At 41.2% G+C, this 17,279-nt stretch overlaps 1 protein-coding gene across 1 annotated transcript in view; it reads left to right on the top strand.

Moving 5' to 3' along the window:
• cpne4b (copine IVb) overlaps positions 1–17,279 on the top strand; it is a 26,668-nt gene that overhangs the window by 5,102 nt on the left and 4,287 nt on the right. Inside the window, exons 2-14 of the mRNA XM_005728541.1 lie at positions 4,381–4,560; positions 8,209–8,280; positions 8,578–8,652; positions 9,264–9,347; positions 9,443–9,532; positions 11,222–11,320; positions 11,610–11,696; positions 13,419–13,478; positions 13,573–13,706; positions 13,951–14,005; positions 14,240–14,291; positions 14,885–15,018; positions 15,432–15,668. Of these exons, the coding sequence (XP_005728598.1) occupies positions 4,381–4,560; positions 8,209–8,280; positions 8,578–8,652; positions 9,264–9,347; positions 9,443–9,532; positions 11,222–11,320; positions 11,610–11,696; positions 13,419–13,478; positions 13,573–13,706; positions 13,951–14,005; positions 14,240–14,291; positions 14,885–15,018; positions 15,432–15,668 (1,359 nt within the window). The remainder of the gene's footprint in view (positions 1–4,380; positions 4,561–8,208; positions 8,281–8,577; positions 8,653–9,263; positions 9,348–9,442; positions 9,533–11,221; positions 11,321–11,609; positions 11,697–13,418; positions 13,479–13,572; positions 13,707–13,950; positions 14,006–14,239; positions 14,292–14,884; positions 15,019–15,431; positions 15,669–17,279) is intronic.

Raw genomic sequence — 17,279 nt, 5'->3', positions numbered from 1 at the left:
TGGATACTTGCTTTTGAGGTATGGATAATCAATTCTGTGCATGTGACGTGCTTTTGCAGGCTATCCACTAGGTTTTGCAGTTTGCACTAATTGTTTTGGGAAATGCACTAACTGCTGTGCAAATGTTAATGGTGTTCTGAGAAACGCACCAAAGCGACTGAGAAAAACTGTATTCTGAAGTGTCCTCTCTCGTGATGCTGATTCTACCCAGGGTAAGACACTCTGGTAAGAGCTGCAGGTGTCCGAGAGTCTGTACGAGTCTGTACGTGGGCGCAGTTTCATATCTCATTGTTGTTCTGTTATAAATTAGATCGCTATTTCAACTATTGCTTTGGTGGATTATTTTCCTTTTACTCTTGTTGTGGGGGTCCACAGAGATGATTGAACAGCCCAATGTTATTCACCTAGTAATATAACATTGTGACCTCTATCTTTGGGCTTTGAACACTTTCACAAATACTTTAACTTTGGTCTCTGTATAATTTTCTTTTGCTTCTAATATACACTTGACACATTTTTCATTTTCAGTAAAAGCCATGGCACACTCTACGCAATTTGCCCATGACCTGATGTGTGTGACTGTGGGGCTCAAGTGCATTCATCATCTCTTCAGGTTCTATGGCAAACAATTTCTTGTGAATTTCTCCGCAGACAGCACTTGAAATTACTCAAGCACGTAATTGAATTCATGTTTGACTAAATGATTGCGTGTAATCAAGAACCCGAGCTATCGTGCAGAGCTGTGATTGTGTCGCTAACCTTCCTCCTACTAAACTGAGAGTTATGTTTGGTTCTTATAAATTATGGATGTTAATCGTCAAAGAGGTCACCAGAAAGCATGACTATTGTCGGCTGGGCTAAAGAGTTTATTTATCTATCCAAATATTTCTGTCGTCTAGGAATTGAAAGCATGATCTTAAAGCATACTTTTTGCAGCATTTCCCAAAACAGCTCATACATGGAGCAACGTAATTAACCTTTAAAAGGCCGTATGGTTTGTCTGGCCGGCCTCAAACGTAGGACTCAGGAATGAAAGTTCATTGAGTTTATTTCCAGTTTTGGTGCAGCTAATGTTACATACAAAGTCTGTTTGAAGTGCTCAGTTCAAAAGTCCAATACGTAAAAAATCAAATGGAAGAAGGTTTCCGTGAATCCAAGGCCATCCTAAGAAGAGACACATTAGAAAGCTTTGGCAAGTAAAGTGAAACAGAGACTTACAGCAAGGCCACATGGAAGCTACTGCCTTTATAACGCTCAGGCGAAGACTGATTGTCAGGTCACAGCTTAAATAGTAAACAGCTGATTGCTAGATGATCCAGGAGGATCCTGTCCCTGTAAGGCAGGTAAACACACTCACACACAGAGGAGCAAGCACGCAGACAGAGAACAAAGGGGAGAAACAGTAGAGACGCAGAGGAGGACTGGAGGACCATGACACCGTAACTCACCCACAGCCTTTAATACATGTGTCAAAATGAGGCTTTTGTGTCAGTGAATGAGTCATCGCTACCAAAATAAAAAAGTTCTTTTGATAATGTGGACAGCAAGGCGGTGAGTAGTTTAGATATTTTGTCAGGATGACGGTGGCCTTAAGAGGTGTCTTTTTCTCACCTTCACATTTCCTAACTGCCTGATTTTTTAAAAATATTTTCACATATCTTGACGTTGAAGGGCCACTGATAGAAACTTTTATTTTTCTGAGAATAACTGATTTCTTGTTGACAAAATGAATGCAGATGACAAGAGCACAGGTTTTACGTTCATTGTAAAATACATGTAATGTGAGAGGAAACATATGTTGTATTAATGTAGGGTCTTTATCTTACAATATAAAAGCACCTTGAGGCAACTGCTGTTGTGATTTGGCCCTATACACATATGATTGGAGTGAAGTGTACAAAAATGAGACAAACTATGATGACAGTAACGGAAAAAATGAACATTTACACAAAGCTGCACAGATTAAAACATGTAAACTGTCTTTAAGTCTCAGCAAGTCTTGCCAATTAAATAAACAATTCTGCATGTAATGACTTTTACAATCATACAATTTGATCAAACTGTAGAACAAATAGTGTACTATTTGTGTACTGCTAAAAAAAAATTAATGCAACTCTCTATTATTGAAGTACAAGACAATTCTGGGAAGCATAAACCATTAAAACATTAAAACCATTTAACATGCTTGGTTTTAATGTGGACAGCCCTTTTCAGCACTCCTCTTGCAATGGTCTGTCTCCTGTTATCGCTTCCACTCTCTTGAGATTGTGCCGGGAAATGCAGGAAACCTGGCATACATGTATGTGCCATCCCGAAGGACTACCCGTTCCTGAAGTTATGGGCAGTTTTGCTTGTCTCTTTTACAATAAGAAAAAAAAAAGGATTGTTTAACTTTATGCTTTAAAGTGTTTTTTCTTTTCCCCCCTCACGACTCAGATGCTTTTCAAGCCTTTCAAATGCCATCTCATACTCGCACACAAAGCACTTCTACTGAAGCCAAAGACATGCTGAAGACTCGCAAGCGGCGGCATCAGCGTTGAGAATGAGGAATCAGGGCGATGTTGCAAAAAGGAGGATCTTTGGTTATTTTTAGTTTTCTTTCCTCTGCCTTTGGGATGGACAGACATACAGTATATGGAGTGAACAGTGTTTCTTTTAAAAATGTAGCTACGCACACCCACACATCCGTGCACATCCTTCCACATTTAGTGCTACACTGTCTCACTCAGCAGATGTACGTTTACGTATGTAAATCCACACGTGTAACTCGTTTGCACAAACTGTCAGCGACACGGAAGCTGCACTCCCACACACACACACACACACACACACATACACCACTTTCCATTTTCACAGGGGCTCAAGATCGAGCGCTCTGAAAGTAGTGCAGCATTATTCCTCCTTTGGAGACGCCACAAAAAGCTTTTGTACGACACAGTGCTGCGTTTTTTGTGTCATGTCTGCGCGTCTGTGTCTTCATGAGTGAGTGTATGCGTTACAGTAAGCCCCTTTTGCAGAAGTGTGGGAATGGGCCGGGGGTATCATTGCCCATCAGATCCAGAGTGTCTTAATTGGATAATTGTTGCGAGAGAGCGTGTTTAGGCCGCTTGGCTAGTGTGTGTTTATGTCTCTCGATGCTTTAATGAGTTGCCAGCCTATTGAGAAAAGCATCAGGATAAGGCCAGCATTTGTGTGTCTGTCGAGCCTGCTGGTGCGCTCTTCACTTTTGTCTGTGTTTGCGTGCGTTCGTGTGCCAGAGGGTTATCAGCCATAAAAGGGAGCCAGTCATTGCTGCTAGTGTTAGATAGGTTTTGTTGACAACGTCGCAACATACTTTTCTTTTTGCTTCCTAATCCTTTGAGCAGTCAGAGGGCTTAAAATGTGAGATCAATGTTACAGCTGCAGTCAAATCTCTGTGCAATCAAACAGCTCGGGTGATTTTTAGTCATCACGAAAAATCAATAGCCGCAGTTCTCAAGTTGATAAGTGTAAACAATGTGGTAATGGCTATTTGTGGTTATTGCCGCAATTCTGAAAAGTCTGTTGAGGTTCGCAATCAATGCTCAGCGGCAGTGTTTCTGATGTACAATTTTCATACTTTAGTTCACTTTGGAAAGAGCATAAAAAATCCATTTAAAGTCAGACTGCCTGTAGTAAAAAGCACAGTGTTATGAAACTGCTTTTTCAGAAGAACCATAAATGATGTTCTTTAATGAAATTTTGTGAAAACTTGAATCCAGTGTCCACGTGAAGAAGACTAATCAGGTTTTGCCGAACGTCTTGATATTGGATTTCTTTTTTCACCAACGCACATAAAAGATCTCAGTGATATTGCTAAAGGTTACGAATAGTTCATCAATTCAGATTCTGCGGTTTGAATAAATAAGTACTTATATAACTGAATCTGTAAAAAGGGGTACAACAAATATAAAAATCAGTAAATAGTGGTTACAGAGTTGCTATTTATTGTTTATCGTGATAAAAATACTTGTACAGATAATGATAACCTAATAAAATGATCATTAATTAATTTTTTTTTAACAGGGGAAGTATTTTTCTATTTTGTCTTACCTTTTCTCTTTATCAGCTCTTTTTTAATTTATGCAGCCCTCTGGGTTCTTGCTGTGGCAAACATTTGCCAAGCATCTGTGTGGTTTTACAATAATCACTCTGGTGGGCTGCAGTGATTTTTACAGGAATCATTGCAGTCCATGATGATGTTTCTGAAACCAACTGAATTACCAAGTTTTCTGTTTTAAAGAAATTTGGAACCACCAGAAGTAGAAGTCAGTGTTGCTTTCTCTACCTTAAGCTTTGTTCTTTTAGGTGCCACAGATACTTTAAACGTAGCGTTGTGAAGCTGTTTGTGTCTGTTTGCAGGTGGACCGCACAGAGGTCATCCGCAGCAGCAGCAGCCCGGTTTTCTCCAAGATTTTCTTGGTGGATTATTACTTTGAGGAGGTCCAGAGGCTCCGCTTTGAACTTCACGATATCAGCTCTGGCAACAATGGCCTCCGTGATGCTGACTTCTTGGGAGCCATGGAGTGTACCCTAGGACAGGTCAGTGAGTCTCTTGATTGGATTGTGCACTCTAAAGGAAGAGCATGCACGAAGCAAGCAGGTCGATTGGGAAATCGGTGTGACTGATGAGTGCAAACATAAGTGAAACAGTCACAATACTTTACAAACTGTTATTCCTACTCTCACCCCCACGGAAGTTAAAAAAATAACACATAGCTCCTATAAGTCAAGCTTAAATTAACTGAAAATTAAAGAGTGTGAGGTAGGTCAGTGAATGTGAGAGGAGTTCAGAAACAATCAGAAATGTGTGTGATGTGAGTGTTTCTGGAGGCGAAAGCATGACAGAAATGTGCTTGTAACCTCCGAACTGGATTCACCTTGTGCATCGCAAACAGTAGGTGCAGTAAAAAAGCATACAAATCTTCGTCAGAGCAGCATGCTGTTGGGATAAGAATCGTCTACTTCAGTATGCTCAGTCAGCTACTTCGTTAAAACCACGGCAGGTGAAGTAAATAATACTGATGATATCGTAATAAGGCTATTTTTTCTCAGGAAACCTCAGGCCTTGGCATTTATGTGAGTGTAACTAAATAAGATTATTATTTTAGACCAAGGACGCCCACAGTGTCGGCAGCACTTCTTCCCCCCAGAGGATAATTGCCCCAAACGCACCACAAAACCTGCTTAGAAACGGTTAAAGGAATAAAACAAAGAGCCTTAGACATTGACCTGGCATCCAAAACTCCCCAGATCCCAATCCAATTGGGCAACCATGCCATACATATGGAGGTCAAACTCAGCACACAACCTGCATGACGCTACACTTTGGCACCAGATGCCGCAGGCCATCCTTACAGGTCCTGTATGCATGCACAAAGAGTGGCAGCTGTTTTGGAGGCATGAGGGAGACCTACACAGTATTAGGTTTCAATGACTAAAAAACAACTTCAGTTGTGGAAGGATGTCAGCTTTCAGCCTGAGTTCAGTTGATGCACTGTCTGCATTAACATGCTTTCTCCGTCCATGAGTGCTTCTGATAAAAAGCCCTGAGGGTGCCTGAACTGTTTTCAAAGCCTTTATATGTGCTTGTGCTAAACTGTATACCCTTGTTATTCACTTAATGGATTTGTGCCTCTTTAATGAAGACGTTTTAATCAATATTTAAAGATTTGGTTTATTTGCATTTTTCACTCAATATCCAAGAGCATTTAAAAGAAAATTGTTATTGCACTACTACTCATTAACAATTTGAATAAGTGCATTTGAGGGAATTGCTATCTAATGTAATATTGAATGAAAGGAAATAGGACGCGCAGCCCAGTGTTTCCCTTATCTTTAATGTCAGGTCTGCAGTTAAAGGAAGTGTTTACTTTTTACTACTCATCAGAGACAGCACAGAGCTGGTGGATGTATAACATTGACTTAAGGGTGTGAAAGCTTCTTGGAGAGGTTGTTTGGAAGCTGTTGTTTATATAATCATATTATAACTCTGTTAATAACTGTATTTGAAAAAATAGAGGTTATGTTTATCTTCCATCATATCATTTGAAGCAATAGTGTGATCATTTTCCTTTTTCTGTGTACGATAGAAGCCCTGAATAGTTGCTAGAGGAAACGCTTGTTGCAGATGCATTGCATCAGTAATATTGTAACAGATATTGACATGTTGCATGTAAGCACTTATACCTGCTGTAAGACTTAATTCTGTTATAATCAATGTTGTTGTTTTTTTCTGCTTTATTGGCAGAACAAAAAAACAAAACCCAAAAAAAGAAACCGTGACAGCACATTGTAGGGAAACGGAAGCAATGAATAAATAAGGACAATGAATGAGATTCTAATTACTAAATGCCTCAGTAGTGCCAGTTAATGGTGTCTAAGGATCAGACCAAACGTCCAAGTGCATGCCAATAATTTTCAGTAGACTCACAATGGACACACCGGCATTGCACATAAATGCCGTGTAGGTGTCACACAGGCGTGGATGGTTTCTTTAGTTGTGGCATTAGCATGCAGTGACAGTGTGATTGCAGTAGGTTGTCCACCTGATTTAATGCATTATATTTCATACCAGTCTATATGTCTATACGTCTGTACACGCTGCACCTCCATTAATATCTACAACAGTGCCTGTGTGTATCCGTGCATCAGGGTATTTGATGTAAGTGCAGCGCCTAGTATGTTAGGTGCAGTAATCACCTGCGTGCCTAAAATATAATTTACTTTTTATCAACAATTCAGAGGAAGTCTGGGGTTTGACAAAAACACGAGCTGAAGTTTTGTTTGTTGTTTCCAGCTGCGAAGCAGTCTTTCCTCTGAGTTTATTAACAGCTTCATCCCGGCACCAGATCGGTCACGTCAGTGATTACTTATAATCATCTGTTACCCCTGACATGGAGATAGGATCTGCCAGGATCTATGTGAACCTTCTTTGTCAGCAACACAGACAGACTACATGGTCTACTTGCATTGGGAACACACAATAAGCTTTCTTGATACAAAGGAAATTCTAAGTTGGGGATGTAGATGTTTTTAATGTGCTTGTATGTACGTGTACAAATGCCTTAGCTGTAGCAGGAAGAGGCTGTGTGTTAGTCGGTTGGTGTGTTTGACACATCATCGTGAGTGTGCATGCACTTGTCTGCCTGTGTAGCACGTTGTCAGGCTATGAAAGAGACTATGAAGTGCAGCTGAAGTAGAAAAAGGGAGAAATTGTGGTACCTTTGAAAGTCCTTGACAAAATAACACTACTATAAGATTTTCTGCTGGTATTACGACCACCATCATCGCCATCTTCACCACAGCAAATAACAATAAGGATAAATTGGTCTGGGAGAGTGCAAGCAGCAATCACTGCCACTTGCAGTGAAGCGGCGACAGAGCACCACCCAGGAGGCTCCAGAACTGGCTGGCAAAGTCAGTCACCCCAGGTCGACAGTATGTCTTTTGCCACCTTGTAATATTTTAATCATGAATACTATTCATATTACCATAGTTTAATCCTTTCATCTTGTTACTTCGTTTAATTTTTTAAACATTTTAATTTATTGCACCAGATGTTGGTCCTATTGTGAATCATCCCCACACCCTGGAGGTTTGCTCGATGTCACTTTGCTCCTGTTCTTAAATACTCTGAGATCCTGAGCAGTGAGGTTATTTTTTAGGGCTAAATTTATATGAAATAGCCAGATTAAGTTGATAACTATGGTTTAAGGGGAGCAACATGGTGGCACAACCTTGTGAAGCCTATGAACAAAAAAAAAAAGTTAATGTACAATACATCGACAGTTTAATAATATTAGTGCCAAATGGGGCAGCTGTGGTTCAGGCGGCAGAGAAAGTCATCCAATAATCAGAAGCTTGCTGGCTTAATCCCCAGCTCCTCTAGTCTCCATGTGGATGCGTCCCAAATTGCCCCTGGTACATTCACTGGCGTCTGAGTGCGTATGTGTAATAAATCAAACTGTATGGGTGTGTGTGAAAATTGGAAAATGTGGGTTATAGTGTAAAGCGAGTGGAAAGGCAGAATATAAATGCCAGCCAGATAAAAAGTCAGATGTTTCAGTTTTTAGAGACTAAAGTCAGTGTAGAGTAGAGTGAATATTTGACTTGCGTTCTCCAGACAGATGCAAACTCTAAGTGGAGGCTGGAACATCTGAGGTGATTTTTTCTTTCTTTTTGTTTCAGATTGTTTCACAGAGGAAACTGACTAAAGCTCTTCTCAAACAGGGAAACACTGCTGGAAAGTCTTCTATCACGGTACGGTATGGCACGGGTTCCAAAGTCAACCGAACCACGTTAAACACTCCTACACATGCAAAAATCACACACACACTTAGACACGCACACACACACACCACCTCTGTGCACTCAGACACCCTGAAGATAATTAATTTGATGATGTTGCCTGTTCAATCTGTGCTGTAGCTCATTTCCATCTCATTTTCTCTCACCTCCTTCTTACATCTCCGTGTCGATCTCTCTCGCTCTCTCTGTCTGTCTCCTTTCGCCTCCCAACCTTCCCTCTCCACCTTCACTCTCTGCCCCGCTGTATAGGTGACAGCTGAGGAATTGTCTGGAAATGACGATTACGTTGAACTCTCATTCAGTGCACGTAAGCTGGACGATAAGGTTTGTGCACTTTCAAAAATACTCAGAAATGTTGAAGTTTTCCTTAAGATATGAGGGTAATTAATACTGAAGATGTGGGTCTGTGTGTGCATGCTGCCTGGTTGGTGTGTTTGTGTGTGTGTGTGGAGAAGTATGTGGGCAGAGCTGTGGGACTTGATTATGAAGAAACACGCACAATACACACTAGTACAAGCTGGTATTAAAGGAGGCCTGCTGAGATAGGTGGGCACCCCCTTTCCCAATAACCCTCTTTTATCTCACCACCCCAACCACACACACCGATAACTGTATTAATTTTCCAGCCGGCACATGTGCGCGCACACACACACACACACACACACACACACACACACACACACACACACACACACACACACACACACACAGACATGGATGACTAATCCAAACAAGTAGTGCCCTGGGGAAAAGATGGAAGAAAGCATGGGAGTGGTGGATAAATTGGAGAGGACAGGAAAGGGATAGGTGGAAGAAACAAAGAAGAAAAGGAGTTTAAAGGGGGCGAAATAATGATTCTGTTAGTGTTCGAATGATTTATGGTGATCAAAGAGAGTTCTGAGGGAATGCCTCACATGCGTGTTTTCTCTCTGAAGGATTTCTTCAGCAAGTCAGACCCTTTCCTGGAGATTTTTAGAATAAATGATGACGGCACTGAGTCGCTTGTGCACAGAACCGAGGTAACTGCGCTCGCACATCCGTGGAGATGTAGGCAGCTGTTTTAGTTTGGAAATAAACAACAAGCGTGAACTGTCTTTGTATTTATTGTGCACAGACGGTCATGAACAACCTGAGCCCAGTTTGGAAATCCTTCAAAGTTTCCTTAAACACACTCTGCAGTGGAGACCACGACAGGGAGCTTAAGGTGAGTCTGGGAATATTTTTTCTGCAACAATCATAGTGGCAATGCAACTATTTAAGTTCCTCCAGTAAAATGCAAGGCTCATTAAGAGGGCTGAAGCCAAGCAGCACCCGAGTGCTTGCACAGCATCATCACCAGCCTGCATTTTATTTATTTAAAACATAAAAAAAGAAATGCCGTTCATTCAATAAATGCGGACAAAAACTTAAAATGACAATAAATAAAGTAGTTTTACCCTTTTTCACCTACATACAAAACATGACATTAATGCAAAGGACAGCGGCACGTACAAAAAGCCTTTGTGCCTTTTCTCTTTTCAGTTCCAAGAGTTAAGTTCAGGTCAGGCGTTTTTATGATATCATTGTGCTATTTAAAAAGTCAGATGGGCGTTAAGGAGCTCAGTGGTTATCTTAAACTCTCGCCTTTACTTGTCAGAGGAGATCTCTTCGCCTTTTTGGAAGCAGTGGCCGCCACGTTCGCAGCGAACAGTTATTCTTTGGCATGAATAAACATGAGATTGTTCATTAAATATTCAGAGGTATCTTAACTCTGCGTGGCTCCTGACAGCGGGAGAAAGGGCTCGCACGCGCATGCACGCCGTCGGCTATGGTTTCCAGGGCTACCTGTTTCGAACAGTCAGAGCTTTAGTGAGAAATGGCAGGGCAGAGATTTCTATTCAGACAAGTGCTTTCTTTTCACCAGACTCTTAACTGACCAATGCATAAATGCATAACCCTCCTCTGCAGTGTCTCGCCGTCTCTTCCTTTGTACTTGCAATCGGCAAGGAGCCCATTTCTCCACCTCTTTACTTTTCTTTCTGTCCTTTCGCTGGTCTCTCTCTCTCTCTTTGTCAAACAGTTAGTATTCAGTGAATGGAACAGAGCTTCTTAATTTTTTCATTACTCTCTAGCACAGCTCTCAGCAGTTTGAAGTGGAAGCAAGGCTGCAAAAGCGAGCGCTCGCTACCTCGCGCGCGCACAAATTACTTTCACAAACACAAACATGCATGCGGCCCGCAAACGATCACACACAAACATGCACGCACGCTTTAGGTGCGGGCTGTGAACAGCTTAAGTGGGAGACAGGAAATTAGGGGATTACAGTGAGTCATTGTTTTTAATCAAGCATTGCTGGATTGCTTCTGATCGCTAGTTGCTGGGGTGACCTCATGCAAGGAGGTTACAATGCAAAACTGCACCGCTGAAGGACTCGTTCACAGGCATTAGAGCTTCACAAAAGACCCGAGTTTTTTCAGTCCGTGTTAACATGTGTCTCTATTGACAAACCTTTTTGAATATCATTGATTGTAGTGACTTTGCAGGACAGCCTACATATGAGAGCCTTGTGCCATCCTTTGAAATGAAAGGACTGAGTCTTTATGATGTGCTTAGCTTTGCCCCGCTGACCCTCACTTGATTGAGGCAATTTGTCTTGCTTACTAGCTCCCAAGAGCGAGTCAAACTATTATGTCGAAAAACACACACACAAGCGTAAAGCTGTCGCTTAAGCCGCGTACCTCTCAGCATCCTCAGATTAATATTTCACCGCTCCGTTGCCCCCCCACCAACACCGCCTTATCAATCATTCAGCATGGCATTTCCCTGCATGCCTGCGAGTGCCTGTGTGTGTTCGTTTAGGTAACGGTGTTGCAGCTGTGCTCTAAATGAGTGAACGTGTGTGTGTCTCTTCCAGTGCACAGTTTGGGACTGGGACTCCAATGGAAAACATGACTTCATCGGGGAGTTTCATACCACGTTTAAGGAGATGAGGGTAGAGCAGGAGGGCAAACAGGTGAGAAAATGCGCGCTCGAGCTCCTGCACATGCTCACACGAGAGGAATAAAACAAGTAATGTTTACTCACTGACTCAGGCCCATAAATTCATTTATGCACTGTGAGCCCATTTGCATCTCTGTCAGTGCTTTTATTCACATATCCAAAATAATCCTCATTTAAATAAAAGCAGAGCTCCTTTTTAATAGCTTCGCATCATTGTGTAGCAAATACATAACGAGTCAAGCAAATTCCTTCTGTGCTCCCTTGATACCATCTGCATTAATTGTGTGTATCTGTGCGCCTAGATCCAATGGGAATGCATCAACCCTAAATATCAGATGAAGAAGAAGAATTACAGAAACTCTGGTGTTGTCATTCTCAACCACTGTAAGGTAAGGTAAAGCTTTTTCTGTCTGCGTTCCTTCTTTTTTGTGCAACAAATGGTTATTTTCATTGTTAATTTAAATCTCAACTGACTGTTTGGGGGATTAATTGTTTGACTTTTAAAGCATGAGATAACAGTGGAAAAAAAGACGTGCCTTCTAATTGCTACTTTTGTCCCATTAATATTCATAGACCTAAATACACTATTTTTTTATAATTATCTTAAACAGAGAAAAGAACGATAAATGCACAAACCTTATTATCATTGTGTTTCTGACTATAAATACATTTTATTTTGCTAGGAAAACGGGAAAAGTGAGCAGCAATTTATTGAAATTTGCAAATTTACGTGGAAATGCACATATAAAGCAAAAGCAGAGTTTGTGCTATTCAATATGAATAGCCTTGAGGCGACTTATGTTGTGATTTGGCGCTATATAAATAAAATTGAATTGAATTGAATTGAATATTTGACCATCTTTTTTTCCTTTAACACAGCCTGAACTCTCTTAGACAAGCTTTCTTGTAATTTCTTTAAGTAGTCTTCAGGAATAGCTCTTCTTCTTCTTCTTGAAGGGCATTTCAAAGCTCTTCTTTGGATGTTGACTGCCTTTTATTCCGTTCTCTGTCAAGATGATCCCACACTGCTTCAGTAATGTTGAGCTCTGGGCACTGGAGGCCAGTTCATAACTGATGGTGCTTTATTGTGTGTTTCTACCCTTGTATCCTTTACTGCATTAGCAGTGTGTTTTGGATCATTGTCATGCTGAAAAATAAAACTGTTACCAATCAAATGTTTTGATGGCACTCTTCTGTTTTTATAATTCCTTGGATTTTGAGCCATGAAAGAGCCTCCTCCGTGTTTTACAGAGGGTTGTAAACACTCACTGTTGTACCTCTCACCTGGCCTGATTACTTGAACTAAAACCTTCCAATCTGAATTCATCACTTGAACCTGTTGCCACTGATTTTCAATCTACTTCTTTTGTAATTTGGCATAACTCAGCCTTTTCACCCTATTTCGCTTCCTTAAGTTTGGCTTCTTGGCAGTGATCCTTCCACTTAGACCATTTCTGATGAGGTCTAAGTGAACATTAGATGGATCAACCACAGGGCCAGATGCATTTCTTGGGTCCTGGGTCAGGTTTTTGCTGGATTTTTTTCATACTTTTTAAAGACAAAAATTTTAGCTACTGTTCATATGCAGATTTTAATGCCTCTTTGAAAAGCCTGGAGAAGTGTGAGAGAAACACATAAGAAAATCTGGCTACTTGTAATAAAATATATAGACATGACAGGTTTTGACTTTTGCACAGTACTGTAACTATACAGACAAATGTCATCGAAATTGCTATATTTGTAGATAAAATGTATTTGTTTATTTTTTTAAATTATTTTCCCATTTAACAGCACTGACTGCATTATGTCCAATAATTTCTGTAGTGATCACCTGACTGTAGGTAGCACTTTCTGTCATAATCGGGCTGTCAGTTCATTAATATAGGGAAAGGGCCCATTACATACTTTTAATAAGAAGCTTCTAGTTCAATATAAATAAAAACAAACAAACAAACAAAAGAAATAACTGGAAAATGGGTGGGAAAAATGGAAAATAAATAAATGAATAAATAAAAATGGGTAAATCTGATGGAGAAATTACTAGAAAAGTAAATAAATAGTATTAGTAAACTAGTAATCAATAATATTATGGGTTCTTTTTTTCCTGACAGATTATTAAAATGTATTCCTTCCTGGATTACATCATGGGAGGCTGCCAGATTCAGTTCACAGTAAGTTCCCTCAAATGTAATCTCTTTAATGTTTACATCAATGTGCCTGTTTGTGTCCGTCCATGCTGTGTGAGCGTACATGTTTCCATCTCAGGTGGCGATAGATTTTACAGCATCCAATGGAGATCCTAGAAACAGCTGCTCCCTCCACTACATCCACCCCTACCAGCCCAATGAGTACCTCAAAGCGCTGGTGGCTGTAGGAGAGATATGCCAAGACTATGACAGGTAGAATCCACTCCATCAATCATCGTTCCACCTAATGCTGACACAAGGGCACGCATCCAAACACAGACACACTCTGGATTTTCCCTCTGAGAATCAAATCCTTCCACAAAAGTCAGCATGAAAAAAACCTCTTCCTTTGCTTTATGAGCCTTACAAAGCTTTTGTCCATTATTTTTACCCTTCTCTTTTTTCCTTATATTTATTTCTTTTTCCCAATGAAATATGTCTGTCTCTTTTTCTCCAGTGATAAGATGTTCCCTGCATTTGGATTTGGAGCTCTGATACCCCCTGACTTCAAGGTAGGACATTTGGGAGCATGCACATGTGTGCAAAAGCAAAGGGCAGAGTGGGTGGGGTGGGTCTGGAGAATTTATATTTAGATTTGAGATCTTTTTGGAGGCTCAGCTTGCTTTTGATCAACATGAAAGGGGAATACATCTGTCAACCTGTAAATTGGACTGAATGCATCGTGCTGAGTGTGAGTGGTGTGTTGTGGCAGTAAAAAGGCCTTGTCTTTTCTGCCCCGCCTGAAGGTTTCACACGATTTTGCTGTGAACTTTGATGAGGACAATCCTGAATGTGCAGGTGAGCTACCCACACCCTTCCCCTCCCCCAAACACGGACACAGAGACATACACACACTACTTCGCTTACTCAGGCTCGCGCAAACATTCGCATGCACAACCAAAGCAGTCCCCTGCATGCCTCTCATATCTCCCTTGCTGTCGGTCCCATATTCCACCCTTTATATTTGTCCCTGATTTTTTTTTACCCTGTTTTTGCTCCTCACAAATATGCACAGACATACGCACGCGTTCGAACACGCACGGACGCACACGCAGCTGGGAGGTTTGTCACTATGCTGCTGGAAGTATTTCAGGCTCCCGTACACAGAGAAAAACAACACTAATCTGTATGTGTGAAATGGGCTTCTGTGCTCCTCTCTTCACATGGCTGACGTTCCCGCCGTGACGGCGTGTGTGTGTGAGGATAATACGGGAATATTTTGCACAAAATGCTCGGTCACCTCACAGTGCGGTCACATACACAGACTCTGATTCATCTTAGCAGATGCTTTTGCAAGTATGAGAACTTTTGGCTCTCCAGGGTCAGGCAATAAACAGAAAAATGGCAGCAAAAACAACCCACGTGTGTGTGTGTGTGTGTGTGTGTTGCAGGGATCCAAGGTGTGGTGGAGGCCTATCAAAATTGCCTCCCTAAGATCCAGCTGTACGGGCCCACCAACATCGCTCCAATCATTCAGAAAGTGGCCTCCTCTGCCTCAGAGGAAATGCACACCAAAGAAGCCATGGTGAGAGAGAGAAAGAGAAAGATGGAGAAAAAAAACAAACTCATTTGGTCTTGTTATTGTGTCTGTTGATGTTTGCACTGGCACACATGGAGAGAAGCAAAAGACAAATAGTAATAAAAAGACAAAAAGAAATTAAAGGATGAATCAAAAAAGAAAAAAAAGATGAATTGAAAAGAACTTGGAGCGATTGATATTAATTTAATTCTGGTCATAAATTTTAGAGCAGAAATTCGTCTCTGACTTAATGCCTACTGCTTCTCTCTGGTGGATTAAAATGAGTTTTATTCAAATTAGCCCCTAACAAGAAGCCATTTCTAGAACACAAATTTAATTGAACATGTATTCTTCATTTCTCCCCCTTCCACCCACAAATACTCCTCCTTCCCCTCACCCCCTTTACCTATGCCCACCAGGAATACTTCATCCTGCTGATCCTGACGGACGGCGTCATCACTGACATGGCCGACACGCGAGAGGCCATCGTGCACGCCTCTCACCTGCCCATGTCTGTCATCATTGTTGGTGTGGGCAACGCAGACTTCACAGACATGCAGATCCTGGACGGCGACGACGGGATTCTGCGTTCGCCCAAGGGCGAGCCTGTCCTCCGCGACATCGTCCAGTTTGTCCCTTTCAAGGACTTTAAGCATGTAGGTGGTGGTTGGGAGGGTTTTGGTCAAAAAGCTCTGACTGGTTAATTTAGTACACAGGTGTCAAACTCCAGTCCTCGAGGACCGGTGTCCTCAAACCTTTACATGTGTCCCTGCTGCAGCACTCCTGAATAAAATTAGTAGGTCATTGGCAACTTGACTCCACGCTGAGGTGGCATGCAGTCAACCCTAGTCAAGTAAATTCAAATACATGTATAAATGTAAGTGTTTGGAAAATTGTACTGCTAAAAGGATTTTTATTGCACCATGTTCATTCACTCATGAGCTGATGTAACATGAATGAAATTGCTGAATTGCCACCTCAGCATGCAGTCAAGTTCTACAGTCTTGCTAATGAACTGCTAATTTTATTCAGGTGTGTTGCAGCAGGGACACGTGTAAAAGTTTGAGGACAACGAACCTCGAGGACTGGAGTTTGACGCCCCTGATTTAGCACATTAAAGCTTTCTCAGCAACATTAAAGCACTGGAAATTTAAGGAGGTTACTGACATGGAGGGAAGATGTTTTGATCACTACTAAAAAGGCTATAACTATCACTCAGCTGGATATCCAGCTGTACTACTCCAACATTCAGTTATCCACAAGTCCCATTCAATTTCATGCCTCGTGTCTAAAAGATCTTAATTATGATAGGGCTGTTTTACAGCAGACATTTAGAAAAAGAGACAGCAGGGAAGCACTAATGAGATTAATGGTAGTTTTGTTGTATTTGGGCACAGAGCCTTAATGTGATTAGTAACACCTGTGTATCCCGACTATTTCAAGTCAAAACGGTTGCTTTGACGAGGGCCTATTTAAAGCACTGATGTTTTTTTTAAATTTGTTTTTGTTTTTGTTTTGTACATTGCGATGTATACGGGTCAGTCATGTCACATGCAGTATTAAATTAATGACTTGTAACAGTTTATTCTATAAAAGCTTTTAAGTTTAAAGACATTTCAGTGGTGGCACGTCGATGTTTAGCGGTTTACCGCTCACCTCACAGCAAGAAGGTCCTGGCCTGGAATCCTGGGGCCTTTGTGTGGATTGTAGACATGTTCTCCTCACATCAGCATGGGCTTCCTCCCACCGTTCAAAGACATGCCTGGGGTTAGGCTAATTGGTGATTCTAAACTGGCTGTAGGTTGTTTGTCTCTGACTGCGCTGCAACAGACTGTGCTACCTGTCCAGGAAGTACACCCCTCTCACCCAATGACAGACTACAGCCCCTAGATTCCATCCAGGGAGTCTAGGGTTCAATACATTTCCAGTGCCTTTAAATAATATATAATGTAATATATATCATATGATATCTAAAACTCAAAATTAAGTCTTTTAAGAAGATTTAAAAAATGTTGTTTAAACTCTGGCAGAATTTTCTTTTTAGCTGTTGAAATAATCAAATACATAAATATCTTCTACTGAATATGCGCATATTAGATGTGGCACATTTTTACACTGGATGCCCTTCCTCTCTTCCTAACCCTCCAAGGGATGTGTACCTCCTCTGGGTGTTAGATAAATGTGTTAACCTCTGCACTACAGTGCCACTCAGCGTACGTAATTACCAAAAGTTTGCTGTTGAGACAAGTAAAACTGTTTTGACCATC

Source organism: Pundamilia nyererei, unplaced genomic scaffold, assembly GCF_000239375.1.
Source record: "Pundamilia nyererei isolate P.nyererei 1_Seehausen unplaced genomic scaffold, PunNye1.0 scaffold00028, whole genome shotgun sequence".
Taxonomy (NCBI): Eukaryota; Metazoa; Chordata; class Actinopteri; order Cichliformes; family Cichlidae; genus Pundamilia; species Pundamilia nyererei.
Note: the sequence above shows the minus strand (reverse complement) of the source record. Positions and strands in the feature narration are given on the sequence as shown.